At 42.1% G+C, this 17,542-nt stretch overlaps 2 protein-coding genes across 8 annotated transcripts in view; one reads left to right on the top strand and one right to left on the bottom strand.

The window, feature by feature from the left end:
• sick (sickie) overlaps positions 1–17,542 on the bottom strand; it is a 162,060-nt gene that overhangs the window by 64,916 nt on the left and 79,602 nt on the right. For all 7 annotated transcript variants that reach the window (NM_001273674.1, NM_206008.4, NM_001273678.1 and 4 more), the window contains one exon: positions 6,189–6,565. In NM_001273674.1, coding sequence (NP_001260603.1) covers positions 6,189–6,565 — 377 coding nt within the window. The remainder of the gene's footprint in view (positions 1–6,188; positions 6,566–17,542) is intronic.
• CG10481 (uncharacterized protein) lies at positions 959–3,308 on the top strand. Its single transcript, NM_206009.2, has 6 exons — positions 959–1,048; positions 1,111–1,457; positions 1,557–1,891; positions 1,953–2,660; positions 2,721–2,887; positions 2,948–3,308. The coding sequence occupies exons 1-6, from the start codon at positions 980–982 to the stop codon at positions 3,260–3,262; spliced, it is 1,941 nt and encodes a 646-aa protein (NP_995731.1). The 5' UTR covers positions 959–979; the 3' UTR covers positions 3,263–3,308.

Genomic DNA, 17,542 nt, shown 5'->3' with positions numbered 1-17,542 from the left:
CATCTGCTTAATCAAGTTCTTCAAATAGTTAATGTTCCCGGGGGAGTTAATTACCCGAGTATTTAGCATATAATTATGGAGTTCACCTGTTTTCATCATCGCCTGTCCGTGTCCTGCCCTCCGTCCAATCCCCCCCAGAAATGGTCCCTGGAGGGCAGGACAAACTTGATGCCCCGCCCATTGGCAATTCAATTTTCCTTTACGACCGAACAAAAACAGCGAGGGGGCAAAACTGTTGGAAAAAGTAATCATCGTTGCAATTGTTTCACATTTTTCACATTGTGGCTCAGAGGGGAAGATGAATGCCGGCTTTGATGATGACGATTGAGGTGAGATGGGAGTCCTTTTTGGCCGCCCACTACTACTCATCTTGGGATGCCTGTAGACGACATTTTCCCACTTTTCCCAATTTTCTTTTCTTATGACTAATGGCAAGCCTCCGGAATCGAATTGTGGCTCTCCATTGGAGAGTCAGCGAGCTTAAAGAGTTGCAAAACTGAGGCCAACCCTTAGTCAACTCATTTTCCTGGACTTTCCCTTTATTTATAATAATACACCCGAACGCAGTCACTTCAAAAAAGGCGGAAAACTTGAAAAAAAATACGAACATGAAAAGCCGGGAAATTGTAGGGATGAGAGTTGTTGTTCTGCGGACAGCGTTTGCGAAAACAAAAGCGAAATTGTCAACTGTTGAAAAAAGGGAATGGGAAACGCATGTCAAAATTTGCGTGGGTTTCCCCGGACAGTGAACAATTTTTACAGGACCAAGCAAACAAATTTTGTCGGCGTTCTGAAAGGGATGAATTCTCAATTACAGATTTCAAGGGCGGCTGGATATATAATGCCTTCGGCTAATTTTGGATTAAGCTTTCTGTTATGAAAGTAATGAGTATCCATCATCATATAATAATCGCACTTGTATTACTTGTCAAATAAGTAAAGCTCACATTAGAAGTGAACAAAATCAAGTCCTGTAAAAATGAAGTTTGGCAAGACTCTTGATAATCTTATGGTACCAGAATGGCGGTACCAGTACATGAACTACAATGTAACTCTGATTATATATACCAATCCAAAATCCAGACTAAACTATAAAGCTAACTTTTCAAGGAACTGAAGCAAATGATACGAAATGCTGTGGAAAAAGCACCCAGTGGAAGTCGGCCAAGTAATGACGTAGCTATCGGTTACTACAGAAACTTCGAGGAACTCTTCTTCAACTCCTGCAGAGTAGAATTGACCAAAGTGAATTACTTCTTTGCCCACAAGCAGGCGGAGGCCCATCGCAAGCTGGCCACCCTCAATTACCAACTAGACCGTCGTCGTGCACAGCAGGATCCTCGGGGATCGACAGCTTCCAGGGGCTCAGCTTCGTCCTGGAGTCGTCAGCCGGAGGGTAAGCGCAAGTTTCCGCCCATCAAGAAACTTCGGCTGGCTATGAGCGAGTTCTATCTTAGGTATGGGCTCCCAACGTAATAATATATATCCTGGTTTAGACGAAACATTATGTTTCTCTAATGCGATTACTTGTAATTGTAAATAGTTCCCCATCTCAGCCTGATAATGTTGCAGAATTATCAAACGTTGAACATGACTGCGTTTCGCAAGATCTGCAAGAAGTACGACAAGAATCTTAAATCAGAGGCTGGATTTGCCTGGTACGAGAAATACGTTCTAAAGTCCACTTTGGCCATAACCCTGCAATTGGACCGGATGATATCGACTACGGAGAACATGTACACGGATTACTTGGCCAACGGGGATAGATCTGAGGCGATGGCCAAGCTTCGAGTGCCGCCATTGGGCCACCCAACTCCGCCGGTTCATGTTTTCAGCGCCGGGCTCTTTCTGGGTCTATTTTTGGTCTCCGCTATTTTATGTTTTATATCTTGTGAGTGGATTTGATGTATTTGATTCTTTTCGCAGATTATGTTTTCTTTCTTTTTCTGTAGATTTTGCGGTTGATACGAGTCCAGAGTTTCGCTACACCTTTGTCAGTCTGTTTAGGGGTCCCATTTCGGGTGTGACTTTTGGCTTCTGTCTAGCAATAAATATTAAAGTTTACGAGACGGTGGGCGTGAACCAAGTTTTGATCTTCGAAGTAGAGCGGAGGAATGCCATAGGAGCCATGAGAGCCTTGGAAATATCCAGTTTCTTTGGATACATGTGCACTCTGAGCATTCTGCTGTACTTACTCCACAAGGAGTTCTTCATCGAGGATCCGATCTACATACCGCTGGTCCAGGTGGCCTTTGTAGTAGTGCTGTTCCTGAACCCCTTTCGCATTCTTTTCTACTCAGGCAGGATCTGGCTATTGACCGTCATGGGTCGCATCCTTTTGTCCCCCTTCTTCTTTGTGAACTTCGCGGACTTTTGGGTGGCGGATCAGTGGACATCACTGGTGGTCACCATCGTGGATCACTATTACCTAGTCCGCTTCTATGTGCGATACTTCCTGGATCGGAGCGATGCCTTCGAGTTTGAGCCCGATTACGCGGTGGCTGTGATTCGATGTTTGCCTGCGTGGTTTAGATTCGCTCAAAGCCTTCGAAGATTTAGGGACAGTGGGTCAAAGTCCACGGATTATTTGATCAATGCGCTAAAGTACTTTTTATTCATAGCGGAAGTCGTCTTTTCAACAATACAAATGGAAACAATTGGTAGCTTAAATCTATTTGATTTCTCGTAATGATCTCATAATCAAATTAAAACCCCCTTAGCTCATTATACCGATCTCTTTGAGAGCCCCTGGACTTGGGCTTATATAACAATTTGCATTGTTTCGTCAATTTATACTGTGTTCTGGGATTTGCTGATGGACTTTGGTTTATTCCGAGTTTGGAATGGCGAGAACAAATTTCTACGCGACAACTTGGTCTATCCCAGGGTAAAACCATAAACCATAATCTGTTCGAAAGTGATTAATGACATCATCTTTATGCCACAGTGGTTTTACTACTTTGTGATCGTGGAGAATACCCTGCTTCGGTGCGTTTGGATATTGGAGTTTGCCCTGGTCCATCAGGAATTGATAGCACCCTACAATGGCAAATCGTTGATTTGTTTCAGTGAGATAGCGAGACGATTTTTCTGGAACTTTCTGCGCCTGGAGAACGAGCATTTGTATAATTGTGGCCAATTCAGAGCCACGCGGGACATCTTCATAACGAGGCTGGATCCACAAGAGGAACGATTTCTGGAGAGTGTAATGGATAATACGGAAGACTTGGGAAGGGAAAAACTAAACAAAAAGTACTTTTAAGGGGCAATCTATACTGTGGTGTGGGGCTTTCCTTACCCTATACTATAAATATTAAAGTATTAAAAGCTATACTTAAAGGTGTTTATGGATACGCAAAAAGAATGAGACTCAAAAATCCCCATACTTTTAAAACCTTTATTGCATTGGCAACATTTCGTTTGCCAAATTCTCACTTTCTTTCTTGCCACTTCAATTGCCAACAATTGACAGTCAATGAAGCGTTTACCCCAGACCTAAACACAAGCTGCCAGGATTTCACCCAGCCGTCTAACTCTGGACACGCAAATTGAATAAAATTAATCTCACATTTACGAAATTAAAACCACAAATGGAATTATAAATTCAGAACAGAGGAGCCGACCATGTGGAAAAAACCAAGCCCGCAGGACAACAAAAGTTAAGCCAGACGAGGCTGAGGACAACAAGGACTTGACAATTTGCCAGTGAAGAGTGGTCACAGCCAGGACGAGTGCAGTTGGAAGGGGAAAGGGAAAGGGACATGCTGGATCCTGGGATCCTGGGGGATTGCTCCTTGTTCATGGTCACGCATAAATGCATGCGAATTAGAGAGCCACAGGAACACACGCACGTGGGCGGATTTATCCAATTCAGGGGTTTAATGTGGGGCCCCACATCGTGCATGTGAGTTTCCTCCCTTCCTTGCAGAACGTCCTCTCCCGTCTTCAGGGGTTACTTTCGAGCCAATTCCGAAGGCAAAGCTCGGTTACAACTGCTATAAATACAATACATATGGCTGGCATGTCTGCCAAAGCAATTTGCAGTTATAAATGGTGGGAGTTGTGCACTCCGACGCATATCGCCATCAGCTGTTGCTGGAATCCGGAGGATATGTAGGGGTATTTGGGGTATAAATTCAAGTGCTCTATGTGCTTTATGGTCTGCGTTCTCTAGTTTTAATTATGTGCGTCGCTGCAACATGTTGCTCCTGCCAGCAGGTTGTCCCCAAAAAATCACAGTCAGTGCTTCAAGGAGCTGAAAACCTGCGAAGAGCCATGAAATTGGAATTCCCCAAGAGCAATCCACCCACCCTCTGTGCGGAATAAAAAAAACAGTCAGTAGCAGCTGCCGTTGTTAAAATGCTTTTGAATTTTGCATTGCCCAAATTCCAGCAAGGAGTGTCGCTAATGGTACACACAGAAAAAGAAAGTGAATTGGAGGAGTATTTTAGAGCTGAATAAAAGTTACCGTCAATAGTGGCGAATTTGAGTTTACTTGTACTAGGGCTTTCATGCGAGTGCACACAACTTTTCGGCACCTGCAAAAGTTGTTGACTTTCTAAAATTTTCATTTGGGTGTACCATTCTCGGGGTTGCTATTTTGTCACCGTTCCGGGTGGCTGGCGGGATCCCCAACTACCGAATTGGGTCTAGGTCGCCAGACCGCAGACAATATAAACAACGCTCCGGAGGGTCGATGCCACGGCTCGCAAGCGAAAGTTTTGGGGAGCAACTTAAAGCGAAGCGCTGCAGCCGCCTGATTGTGCCGCCTACCACAAACTAGGCGCAAGGACGACCATAAAAATCGAGTGTAATTTATATGTCTGCCAGGACGACCAGCAGCGAACGCAAAACATTTCCGCAACGCATTTAAATTTCATAGTCAGTGAAAGTCATCAACGCATTGGGGCTCGGGTCTCCAGTTAAACGACCATGTCGGAGGAGGGGGACGGGCGCCACACAAAAGCTTCCGCTTCCTGTCTGCGACTGCGAGGATTTCCCCGAGGGTTGCAAACACGACGCTCCGAAGCAAAAAACCCCAAAAGAAACAAGCCGGAGTCAAAACCGAAGACCTCCCCACAGACATTGGGCAAATAAAGTTTTCTAATTTTGCCATCTTCTTGCTTTGAATTTTTCAGAGAGCACTCGCACTGGCGGAGTTTTGCCCTCCGGCAGAGATTTTCCTCTCTTTAAACTTGAAGCACGCCAATTGTGTTTGCCTTTGTGGAGTTTTCCTGCCATTTTCCCGATGACATCTGTTGGCTGAGGTGTGAGGCGGAACCCCAAAAAAAAAAAAGAAATGGTAGCCCAATCCGGGGACCAACTGCCTGTAATTTCCGGCAAACAAACCAATAAATCATATTAAACTCGCAAGGAATTCTGGGAAAGCGCAGAAAGAAATGCCCGCCGGATGTCTTATGGCAGTCTAAGCTAAATTCAAAGGAAATCCCTGACATTGGATATGCAGTGTTTTGGGTGGCAATGGGGGAGGTTCGCTCAATCGATGGGGAGTTTCGGTTAAGTAGAAAAATGATTTACCACTTAGTGGAGGTTAAGTTATGGAAACTGACTAGTTTCATATAAATAAATGTTAATGGAAAAACCTAACTCTTAACGCAATTGTGAGCAAGTTTAAGTAACAGTTTTTTCTATCAAAAAGAATTGAATTTATTTTAATTAAGAATCGATTTAAACTCTGCTAGAAATAAAAATTTGAATGGGTATTTAGATTTGAGATTTTTCATAATTTTTAAAGCGACCCCAATGGTTTGAGTATCTGCTAACAATTAGTGCAAGCGTAACACAAAGTGCTGTCGATATAAGGCTCGTTGCTACACAAGACAGAAGCAGCAGCTCGCCGCTAGATGGCTCTGTATGTAATGGCTTCACTCTGTACTCGGAAGTCACTTCAGCAAACATTTTTGACATGTAGTATAAGTTAACATGTAAAATATATAATATAAGTAGAATTCGGGGCGTCTAAAAGTATGCAACGAAGTCAGGAACAACGTGTTTGCTTCGGTTTCTTTCAAATTTATTATATTACCAGCGAAAAAGTAAATTTATCTAAAGTATTATAATAATCAAAGATTGTTTCCATTCAGAAAGAATGGTTGCATACTTTCAAGCAATTACAAAACAATTCTTAAATATTTATTGACGAATTTCAGTTGTTTAAATAAACTTACCGATTCACCATCTCATTGCCGTTTTCCAGCGATTGGGCCAACTGCTGTGGCGTTTGTTGTTGCTGCTGCTGCTGCTGCTGCTCCTGCTGATTCTTATCCTGGTTCAGACTGGATCCCGGAGTCCTCAGTCCGCCGATTCCGATTCCCAGGACCGAGCCGCTGCCGGTGAGAGTCGACGAGGAACCGCCCACTCCGCCGCCGCAGCCAACGCCGATGGATTTGGTCTGCTTGGCCTGCTGCTTGAAGCGACTCAAGGCGAAGAAGAGGGCGAGCACGGCTTTCAGGCGGCCGGCGCAGATGTCATTGGTGGTGATGTTCTCCAAGCCGCCGACCGACTGGCTTCGCAGCACATGCAGACACGAGTTGACGTTGTCAAACTGAAACAGAGAACAGGAATTGAACAGCGGAATGCAAATGAAATCAGAGCTCGGGAATGGCCAACACTTAAAGCTATTTAACCACGCTATGATTCACGGGCGGATCTCTTTGGGCCGCCTAATATAAATGTAAATCCTCGCGCTGTTTTTATCGCCGGGCGCCTGCAAGTCGTGATTTTGACATGACTCCCAAATGAGGCGCCCCCTCCCCCCCCTCCAAAAAAAAAACACACCGATGTACAAATGCGTTTTTTATGACTAATTTGCCCAGGCGTCTTTAACTGCTTCACGCACACGAACTCGAGCTGGCCGGGAAAACCTCTCGAATCAAACCGAACGAAACAAAAACTGACATTAAGATAAAGTGTTCAGGCATCAACTGCCCCCCCTAACAGCACCCTTTTCCATTTGTCAACACCGGAAAAAAACACAAATGACAGGTCGCACGACTTTGAGATACTATGGCTTGGGATTAGGAAACGTTGAGGTTGAATCTTGAAACATAAAAAGCACTGGTTCTAAAGTTCTTAAATATTTCAATGTCGTGGTCTTTTGATAAGAGATTTCAATACCTATATTCGTTAAACGTTTACAACTTATAAGTTATAGACAGGTAAACGCAAGAATATATGGAGTGAATGCTCTTATATAAAGTTCTTTTGATTTTAATCCATAAACATAACTAAAACGGCACTTTACCGTTTCCATATCCTTATTGTTTTAAAAATTATAGTTTCCCAGATATTTAAAATTATTCATTGAACGGGTACACAAATCAGCCTTTGCTGGGAATGGGATTGGACAGAACAATGCCGCCGTGCTTCCGAAACACTTCACAAATTTGTCTTTATCATGTCTGTATCATAGAGCACGATATTTCATATTTTTTCCCAGCTCTGTCACAGTGGTTGCAACAAATTAAGAGACACAAAAAGCACACATATATTGTAGTTAAATAGAACTGAGAGGCAAATGTCGAAAAATCAAACTTGACAACTGACATGACGGCAGACAAATGACAAACGTCTGCCGGCTGTGTGCACTCAATTTGCTGGTCCAGAAGCCGAGAAGTCGAGAAGTCGATGCAGCATCCCAGGGTCCAAAGTTATCCATATCCAGTTGACAGGGGGTGGTGGGTTGGGCGGTGCAAACTTTAAAAGGCTGCCAAAACTTATATGGCAAACTTTGTAATAACTTTGTGAGAGACAAAATGGCAGCAACTTTTCGCCCAATGACTTTGGCAAACAATTGAAAAACTCCAATCGCAGATAAGTTCAAGTTCAATGCCGCGCCATTATGCGTATCTACAAGATACATTCCCTTCGGATCCTCATTTCCTCCGCCTGTCAGCATTAATATTTGGCCAAAGTGTTGCTGCTAGCTTGCCGCTGCTCAATTTGTTGCATTATAAATTGAGACAATAAATTTACATTAATTTCAGCTTTCCTTTCGTTGTTCGGTGAAAATGGTGCCACTGCTGGAAAGCGGATAGCTCCTACTTGCGTTCTATCAATTTGTATCTGTTGCTCGTTATCGATGGGGCTTTCTACTGATAGATAAGTTCTGTCGAATGCCACATTAACTTCTGTAGTTGCCGACGAAAGTTTTCCTGTCTTTCAAACAAACTGCAATTATTATGATGTTGCACTAATTGGTCAGAGTTGAAACTTTAGTTTTGAAACTTACTAATGGCCCTAAGAAATTGTACAGATTTCCTGGCTAGACTTTTATCAAATCATTACGCGTTATACTGATACAAAATGGGGGAATAAAGACTAAAAGTAATAACATCAATTGTTCTAATTTGTAGAATTACTTGGTATTTGTTGCTGCACAAAGAAAATTAAATTAATTACGTCGTTAAATCATTTGTTACTTCGAATGAAACAAACCATTCGAAGTCGTTACGCATTTTCCGCACCTGCATTTCCCTGCATTTAATCAAACTGTCTAAGTGCGATTGAGCCAACAGATCTGGCCATTTGTTACGTTCACGTTAATGGGGAACTCCTCCATTAGCTCGCCTTGACAACATCATTTCTCTCCGCGAACCCTGCTTTTTACACCCGTTTCGAGGGGCAAGTACTATCGTTCGATCAATCACGCGCCGCGTTGACAGCTGCAAGTGTCAAACAGAGCGGTGCACTTATTTACTATGCTCCACAATGAACACCGCCCACAGAAGCCACAAAGCTACAGTAGCACCGTGTGCACAGCGAGAAATAAGCAGTGCATATTAGTGTTGATGATTATGTAACTTCTCTAAATACTTAAAGTGTGTGAGGTACTTTAAGGCACTCAATATATTGTATATGAACTCATCGATAGTGAATTTTCGTATTTTCTCTTTTAAAAACATATGTATTTTGATGACTGATTTCCATATTTTTCATACAAAGAGTAAAACTATAATTGTTCTTATTTCCCAGTGTAGATACCCGTGACTCAACAGGGTCGCCGAACACGAGTGCCTGTGGCACAGTTAAGACCCATTGAATCGCGTAGCTGGCGCAGGCAAAGTGCATTGAAGCCCCGACTTACGTAATATGCAACAAAAGTCAAATAAACCACAATAGAAGGGGTGGGGGGAAAGTGCAACAAGATGCGGCAGCTGTTGCCTCTCCAAAGATGACGGCAAACCGCAACTTGAATGCAACGAAATCGCGAAACCGATACGATGCGATACTTCAGCAAAGTCTGCCGCAGCCACAGAGCAAGGAGCTCAGATAGCCAGACACACAAACGGGTTGAACCGCCAAGTACTGGGAGTACGAACGCAATGCGGGCTCACTCCTTTTCCTCAAAAATGAAAAATAAATGCAAATAATATTGTTCGCATTGAAGCTGTCAATTGCACTGGGGAGCGCGAGTCCTATCAATGACCCCTTCTCCAAATGGGCGAACAACAGTGGTTAACAGTGCATTACAAAGGATCTATAAAATCTTTATAAAGAATAGTAATGCCTAGGTTTAGATATCCAATATGACATAATGTTGCTTCTAGAAGAGTCATGCTATCATAATTTAATTACTTTAAATATATATTTTATGCGTAAATGAGTAAATTCTTCAAGAACTAAGGAAAGTTTTCATTTGTCTTACGATATCCTTTTCATTTTCCGCATCGCTTGAGCTCACTGTGGCGCTATGATGGGACTTTTCAACTCTGTGCCTTGCGCGCAATCGAAAATGAAGACAACAAACTGGCCAAGTGACGCTTATTGTCGCAGGATGCAGTGTCATTAAAGCCGAAAATGGGTGGCGAGTGAAGCGGGGGTGACTCGAAGGAGGGACGAGGCAGGACGAGAGGTCCTGAGGCACAAACTGCAGCAGCCATTATTGACATTCTTCGATTTTTCTATCTTTGTGTTTGTGTGCCAAGCGCAGAGAATTTCTGAATTGCACTCGATGCATTGTGTTGCTGTTGCTGTTGGTGTTGGTGTTCGTGTTGCTGGCCACGGCCAGTGAGTCTGTATATAAGTCCTTTTCCCCATTCTCCACCCCATGGCTCCACTCATTTAATGCGAATTTATCGCAGAATGCGGAGCGCATCTCCGTTCGCCGGCTCGAGGCTCCGCCAAAGGATTAAGAGTGGTCAACAAAGACGACGTAAATGAAAAGGCAAACGGACCAGAATCGAATGCTCTGCGGCCATGGAAAGTCCTTTGTTAATGGCGCTAAAGAGTGGTCCGCCCAACAGGACATCGCCGAAGTCAACTTTCGCATCCGTTCCGTGTGTCACTTCATTTAAAATACCATACTCGCATGTATTGTACAATTCGTTTGATTTATACACACTTTAAAGCCCATTGCGATAAATCAACGTAGGCGTCTGCTCCTCTTTCCCCCAAAGGCCCGCGGCCAAGCACCTTTTTTAATTAACCGCCGGCCAAAGGAATTATACAACAAAAAATGTGAAATAAATGTGTGTTTTCGTCTGCGATTTCGGTCACAAAAACAATATGGAAATTCGCAATATCTGTGAATTTGTCAGGTGGGAGAACCGAAAATTGAATTGTTTAACAGAGTACTCGCTCAGGCAAATGGATCAGTTTATCGACACTGCAACACGAGAATGCATGCAACATTATGGCAAATATAAAAATGAACCACATTCAGCCTAATTTGTAGATCTTGGAAACAATTGAAATCAATAAATACATTTCGTAGCCTTAGAGTCTTTAAGTACCACCAACTGTGTTCAATAATCCCCTTGCAGAGACAAAGCTCCCTCAAACCAATTAGCAACTAATTAAAAGCTCAGACGCACACTTCACATACACTTTCCAGCCGAGAAAGATCCTCGTCGTGCAGCAGAGCAGACTCCTTGGCATTCGGAAATGGAAATCAATAACCAAAATCCACACAAATTCTTCGAATCGCTCAAAATGAGAAAATTCCTGGGCAATGATAAGCAGACAGACAATTGCATTCAGACACCCACTCGATTGGGAATTTGGGAATTCGAAATGCGGAAGGGCAGCGCAAAATGGCAAAACAATTTCAATAATTTCAAGTGTCCTTCGTGGCAGGACAGCAGTCACTCAGCAGTAGCAATCGCATCGCATTCACAGGGGTTCGATGCGAGATTTGGCGATTTGGGACAATTGTCGCCAAAGTCACGACTTCCAACGGGGCGATAAGAAATGGCGAAATAAAATAAAACTCAAATGGAATTGTTTCGTGGCGGCTAAGAAGTGCTGCACCCGCTAAGACTGAACTGTAAATTCAATTTACGAATGACTGCAAGTGCAACACGCGTACTGCACAAACGATTTGGCTTTTTTTTTTTTGGCTGCGATGGCCTGAGATGGCCAAAGGCCAAAGCGAAATGCAATTTGATTGAAGTGAAGAAATGTAATTGAAATTGCCGGACATATGTGTTTGCCGGAGACAGGAGAAGGCAGACGGCGCAGAAAGAGCCGGCGAATTCGTAGATGGAGCCAGTTTAATTTGGCAAGTGCAATCGAGTGAAAGTTGAATCGGCCATTGTGGCTGGATTTGAACCTTAAAGATCGAAAATGTTAGTTCTTCTGTGTCAAGTATTCGCACTTGTGCCATTTCCCTCATACCAATGAGCTGGTAATATGCAAAGTTACTAGATACTTTCACTTTGCTTTCATTTAAGTTCGAAAAGTTTTATAATGTGTTCTTGATTGTGTATAATTGCTTCCTATTTACTACAATTTAGTTTCACAATATGCTAAAATTACAAAATGAGAGAGGGTAAGTGTAAACGGCAGCGAGTGTAGTTGAACTTACAAGTTCCTGGCAAACGAAGTGGGAACACGGGAAACTTAGTACCTGTTCATATCAATAAAGTTAATAAGAAACTTGTATGGTTTTCTAAAGACTCCACTGTGGGGACCTCCCACTGGAATTGCGCAACGCAAACTCCGCCACATCCGCCACATCCGCAGTTTCCCGCCCACTCCGATAAATTTCCCGGCAGCCACATCGTTACTTTGCTCAGTGTTGAAATATTTAGTAAGATTTCAGCGCATTCACAGCAATTGTAGCAACTTTTCAGCAAGCAAACGAAATCACTTTCAAGGCTTCTTCTCCCCACTCACCCAGCAAATCCACCCAAAAAAGCGTTCCTATAGCGACCTTTGGCAAAGTGCGTGTGCTTCGGCGCATTAAATTGATTGCGATAAAAATATTTCCAGGATGAGGCGCGGCCAATTTGAGTTTAAGTTTCCCCCACACACTCTATTTGCCATTTTCTTTCGTTTCCCTCGAAACTGTAGCAAAAGAAAATGAAATTATCGATGAAGCCTGGGGAGAGGAGCTTAAAGAGGTCTTAAAAAAACTGCAGCCTTGGGATGATGGCTCGGGAAATGCCGGAAAAGCGAGGAAAAACTAGCAGGTAAGCACACACGGTCACAATTTAAATATGCATTATGATTATTTACTGCCAGCGCAACTTAAATAGAAATACAGTGGGAAAATAAAAATAAAACGCGCATAAAGAGACGACGGTCTCAGCTCGAGATGATGATAAGCCGGGAGCTCTGGTTGGGGGAAAATGGGGAAATGGGGAAAAACATAAGCAGGCAAATTGCGCACGCAAGCCCCTCAATTTCCTTCGCTGGATTCGAACGTCTGTTCCCGTATCCAGTATTCCATATCCCGGCTCCCTGGCCATGCCCTCCTCCACCTTCGCCTCGCCGAGATTAGCCTTAGCGATATGGTATGCTAAGGTGCCGCTCCACTTCACTCCACTCCGCTCCACATCCCGTTTCACTTGGGGCTGCCTTCAATAGGCGTCCGAAGAAAGTGCAGCGCAGGCTAAGAGCATTCGCTGCGAACGTGTTTCCATGTTGCACTTACGCAAATCGGAGGGACATTTCTCCTCACGAGAAGATCTGTGCGAAGGGGCTCAGTTTTATGTGTACATTAATTTACTGAGGAATTCATTTGAGTATACATCTTATTCCTACAGTAAGTCACAGAGGCGTGTACTTATAATAAATTAAGTAGAATATCTTATTTATAATATGTCATAAGTATAAATTGAAACTAAGAAAACTAAAATAGATAAAAAATGTTAATAAGGATATACTTTATGCATCCTAAGTAAATACGCAGACTTGTAAGACTTGTAAAATATATGTAAATATGTTCAATACTTCTTCCCAAATCATTTATTTTAGGACTGCATTTTTAACTACTTTTTTTGGTAATGCTTTAAGGCCATTTAGGCTTATTAAATGAATTCCGCTCAGTGTTCCGAGCGCTTTGTGCTGCATTTGCCATTGGCACACAATTGGGTGAATTTTTCTTCGTTTGGTGTTTTATTTTCTGGGCTGTCGGGTCGCAACACCATCTTAGCCTTAGCTACGCCTTAAGTTATGCTGTACGAGTATCGCCAGCCACCTCAACCTCCCACTTTTGCCACCCAACAAATAAGCAACATCCAACGTATAACAACAGGCAACACGGATGCCGCTCTAAGCTGTTTTCATTTTTATCCTGCGCGTTGCGATGCGAATGTTTAGATTGCGAGAAATTGCAAGTTGCGTCAAATATGAAAATATTTACACCGGCTGACACGGAATGCAAGCTAATAATTTGGCCAGAACTGTAAGCTGAATTCAGCCCAAAAAAAAAAACAAAAACAACATGGCTATCAAATTGGCTGCGATGCGTTGCCGTTGCCAAGGATCAAAAGCACAAATTTGTAAAATTAATTATAAATTGCGTTCGGAGTTTGTTTCATGGCCGGTTGCATCGATTGGAAAATACATACGAGTATAGGAAATATTTGTCCAGGTCGCAGAATTTGCAAGCTCACTAATTGGTTGGCGTAATCAGTTAGCACAAAATATGGCCATAAATATGCATGAAACAGCAAACAAAAATCAAATAATTAATAACCAGTCATTTGTGCTGCTGCCCGCTGACTTTCCACGCCCAAAAAAAAGAGTGGATTGCAAACATTTTAAGCTTAAATTTCATTTGGTCCAGCTCGGCATCGACGGCATATGCAATTTGCATTGTTTGCATAATAGTCAAAGATTCGTTTGTTTTACAAATTTACAGATATGTATAAAATCAATATAAACACCGTGTCGGTGAAACGTCATTAAGCCCACTCACCTGCAGCGAAACAGAACAGAACACAAAATGGCTGGCCAGAAATGTTTAATATGGCCGGCCAAAAGAGTTAAGCTTTAAAGCGACGATACTTTCGAGCTGCCAAGCAAATGACAATGGGAAAATATGGATTGTTCTGAAAGCATAAGCTGTTTTCATATCGATGATAAATCGTGACAGCTATTGAAACAAAAACGAGGGGATACGTTGACAAATCGAACATGATTGCCTCATATTTTTTCTGGCTTCATTGAGGACGAGTTGAATGGCATACACTTTAAAATGACTTGTTGCAAATTAATATGCCTTAAAAGTATCTGTTCCTGCAATTCAACTCGAAAAAACATATTCATATTCAGGAGGAGATATATTCTTTTCAATCACAAACATGCATTTTCAAGTTGTATCGCTGTTTGTCTCCCAGTTTTTGGATAAATCGCTTGTAATTCATTCCGGTCCTATTCAAAATACAAAATACATTCTATTGAAACATATTCGCAATATATATTACCAAATGTATTTTTCTTCATTTTTACTGCAATGCATTTTTCAATTACTCCCTTTCCCTATGCATACATTTTATTTCGACATTGCGCTCTGTTCGGGTTCTTTTTTTTACACAGAGAGAGAGACTCATAAGTTTGCGTTCGATTTTGGCGTTTGTAGTAAAACGAAATTGATATTTTATGGCCATGCTCATCTGGCCAAAAGTGGCTAAAGGGGAGGGATCGGGGAAAATGGCACACAGCATACGATTTTCAAAGTTTATGGCGCGTGTATCTGTTAGATACGTTCCCCTATACTTTTTCTGTGTTATTTACATGAATACTTTGAGCGGAGATTTTCAGTTTTTTCTCTTCTTTTTTTTTTTTTTTGTTTCGTTTTGATAGTTATTTATGAATGGGGCATTGTTTAAGCCGCACACGAAAAGCTAGCCAAACTCAATCGACACATGGCCAACTGCAATGCGCGTTTAGATGCAGCAGCTTTGATTTAAAGCCCTTTGCAGTTTGTAAATGGATTAGCCTTTTGGCGTTGGTTTTTGCTTTCATAACAGCTTTGCTGGTTATTTAATTAGTAAAAGGAACATCAGCGCTTATAGCTGTAAAAAACCGTTCAATAAATATATTTGTTCTGCCTCTCCTTTGTTTGCATACACAAAAAGTAATGTCAATGAAATCATATTTATTTATGATTGAGCTAGGCTTCATTTTTAATGCCATTTAAATCTAAATAATTGACATGTAATATTTTTGCCTTTAAAGCTTTGAAGTAACTTCGCGTCCATATATGTATAAACTTCTAGATCTTTCCTATGCATTTTTCTGATTTCACACTTAACATCTTGACCAGCTTTTTATAATTTCGTTAAATTGTCTAGAAGATGGCTCCAAATCTTTGCAAGTTTCTAGGTAGCTCCTCAGAAGCCTCCAAGGCAGAACACGTGCCACTTGTCTGGTAGACTCATTTGATTATCATGTGACAGGAGCGAGGTGGGCAATGTACTGGTACATGGTAATCAACTTCTGGCAACTTCAAATTGTATCTGCTTCTTAAGAGAGAGATGTATTTATGAGGCCCATAAATAAAATGGCACACCACGACGAAAAAAGCAAACGAAGAAATGTGAAAACGTGCTGGGCATACAATCTACCAAAATTCAAATTTGTTTTGGCCCCACGTAGGAGAGTCCCAAAACAAATGGACTGAGGCAGGTATAAAAATCCGAGTGCGGTATTCAAACAAAATTTGATATTTTCATTAAATGATATTCGGCTGCTGCGATGCCACAGTCACATCGCACATCCGTTCCCATCGCATTTTTCGTGCCAAAACTGCAGTCGAGCGTGAATCCGAGGTTTTGTATCTGTGACTCGGTGGAAAAAAAAAAGAGCACGGGTATATTCGTATATATTTTAGCGATTCTAGTGCGGATCCGAAATGTAAACAAACAAATGGACTGTGCAAGCAAATGAAATATTGAAACTAAACAAGCTGGAACAGGTGTCAACGTCGCCGTTCGGAGGTTTCACTTGACGAGCATTCTGTCCACCGATTGTATTATTTGCATTTCATTTACGTTCCCCTTTTTGTTTACCCGGGCTTCCCTCCACTTTTTTGGTTTGTTATTTTTCCATTTTGCAGGTGTCCAGGCCAATTTGGGACCCAGAAATCAATCAGCATTCGAATCGCTCACTTATTTACCAATTGTTGTCGGCGGTTTGGCCGCCTTTGTTTTTCGGCTCTTTTGTGCCTTGAACTTGACACTTGCCACTTGCCACTTGGCCGGCCAACTGTGGCAATGCCGTTAGAGGCCCTGCTGGCCAAAACGGATCCAGCATGTTCCCAAAATGGGCCAAAATAATACTTGAAACGTTTCTAATTCCATGCTAATGACAGGGCCAACGCAAACGGAAGTCGTGATTTGGGAAAGCTCAAATTGTAGCTTATGGCCGAGCAAATGTGACGCTTTGGCTGCGATGGGAACACGGATAATTATGGCTAATTAGGTAAATAGGCTCGTCGAACCCGTGTCAACAATGGCAGCTACAAATCGACATCGACGTGGACAATTTGAGTTAATTAGGTGCGGGAGAAATGAAAGTTTAGTTGCTAATTTATAGGCACAAGTATTTACTCAAAACGGTAGACGACAAATTGACGCTGTGTGCCGATCAATTTTGGATTACAAAGTAATTCGAGAATATTAATTCTGTTTTATGTCAAAAGCCTAGCATTGGATGTACTTTCACTACAAATTAATTACTATTTAAGTTGTGTGAACGAAAACGAACTTTTCCATTACTATGTCCAAAATCCGAAAGATTAAAGATCCAGCCGCTTTCGAAATCAAGAAATCATACAAATGATCGATCTTAGCAGTGATTTCCAATGCAATGGCAATGGCAATATCAGCAATTTATGAAATCAGGTCAGCAATCATAGGTTGCCACAACTCCGAACACTCGAGGCGATCGTTAGAACCGCGAGCAAAGGCGTTTATAAGATTGCAAAAGTCGGCGAGATTTAGATTCGGGTACAAGGTGTGTCACTTGCAATGCGATTGTAGTTCGTACTTTGCACTTTTCAGCCAGAAATCTGAAAGATACGAGTGCCACAAGCGTCGGCGTTTAAATAATGGCGCTGTCAAAATGCGTTAGGCGTTCATTTTGGCCTACGAACTCCTCCGCCAATTACCATTCCAACAATCCGACGATTTCGACATGTCGCTGCGTACAATATTTAATTATAGGCTACATTTAACACAAACTCCCTCTGTGCTATTTGTTATTTGTTATGCATAATGAACTTACGCATGCAAAATTTATCAAATTTGCCACGCAACACGAACGCAGAATATTTTATGTCGCTTGACAG

This window comes from Drosophila melanogaster, chromosome 2L (genome assembly GCF_000001215.4).
Source record: "Drosophila melanogaster chromosome 2L".
Classification (NCBI taxonomy): Eukaryota; Metazoa; Arthropoda; class Insecta; order Diptera; family Drosophilidae; genus Drosophila; species Drosophila melanogaster.
Note: the sequence above shows the minus strand (reverse complement) of the source record. Positions and strands in the feature narration are given on the sequence as shown.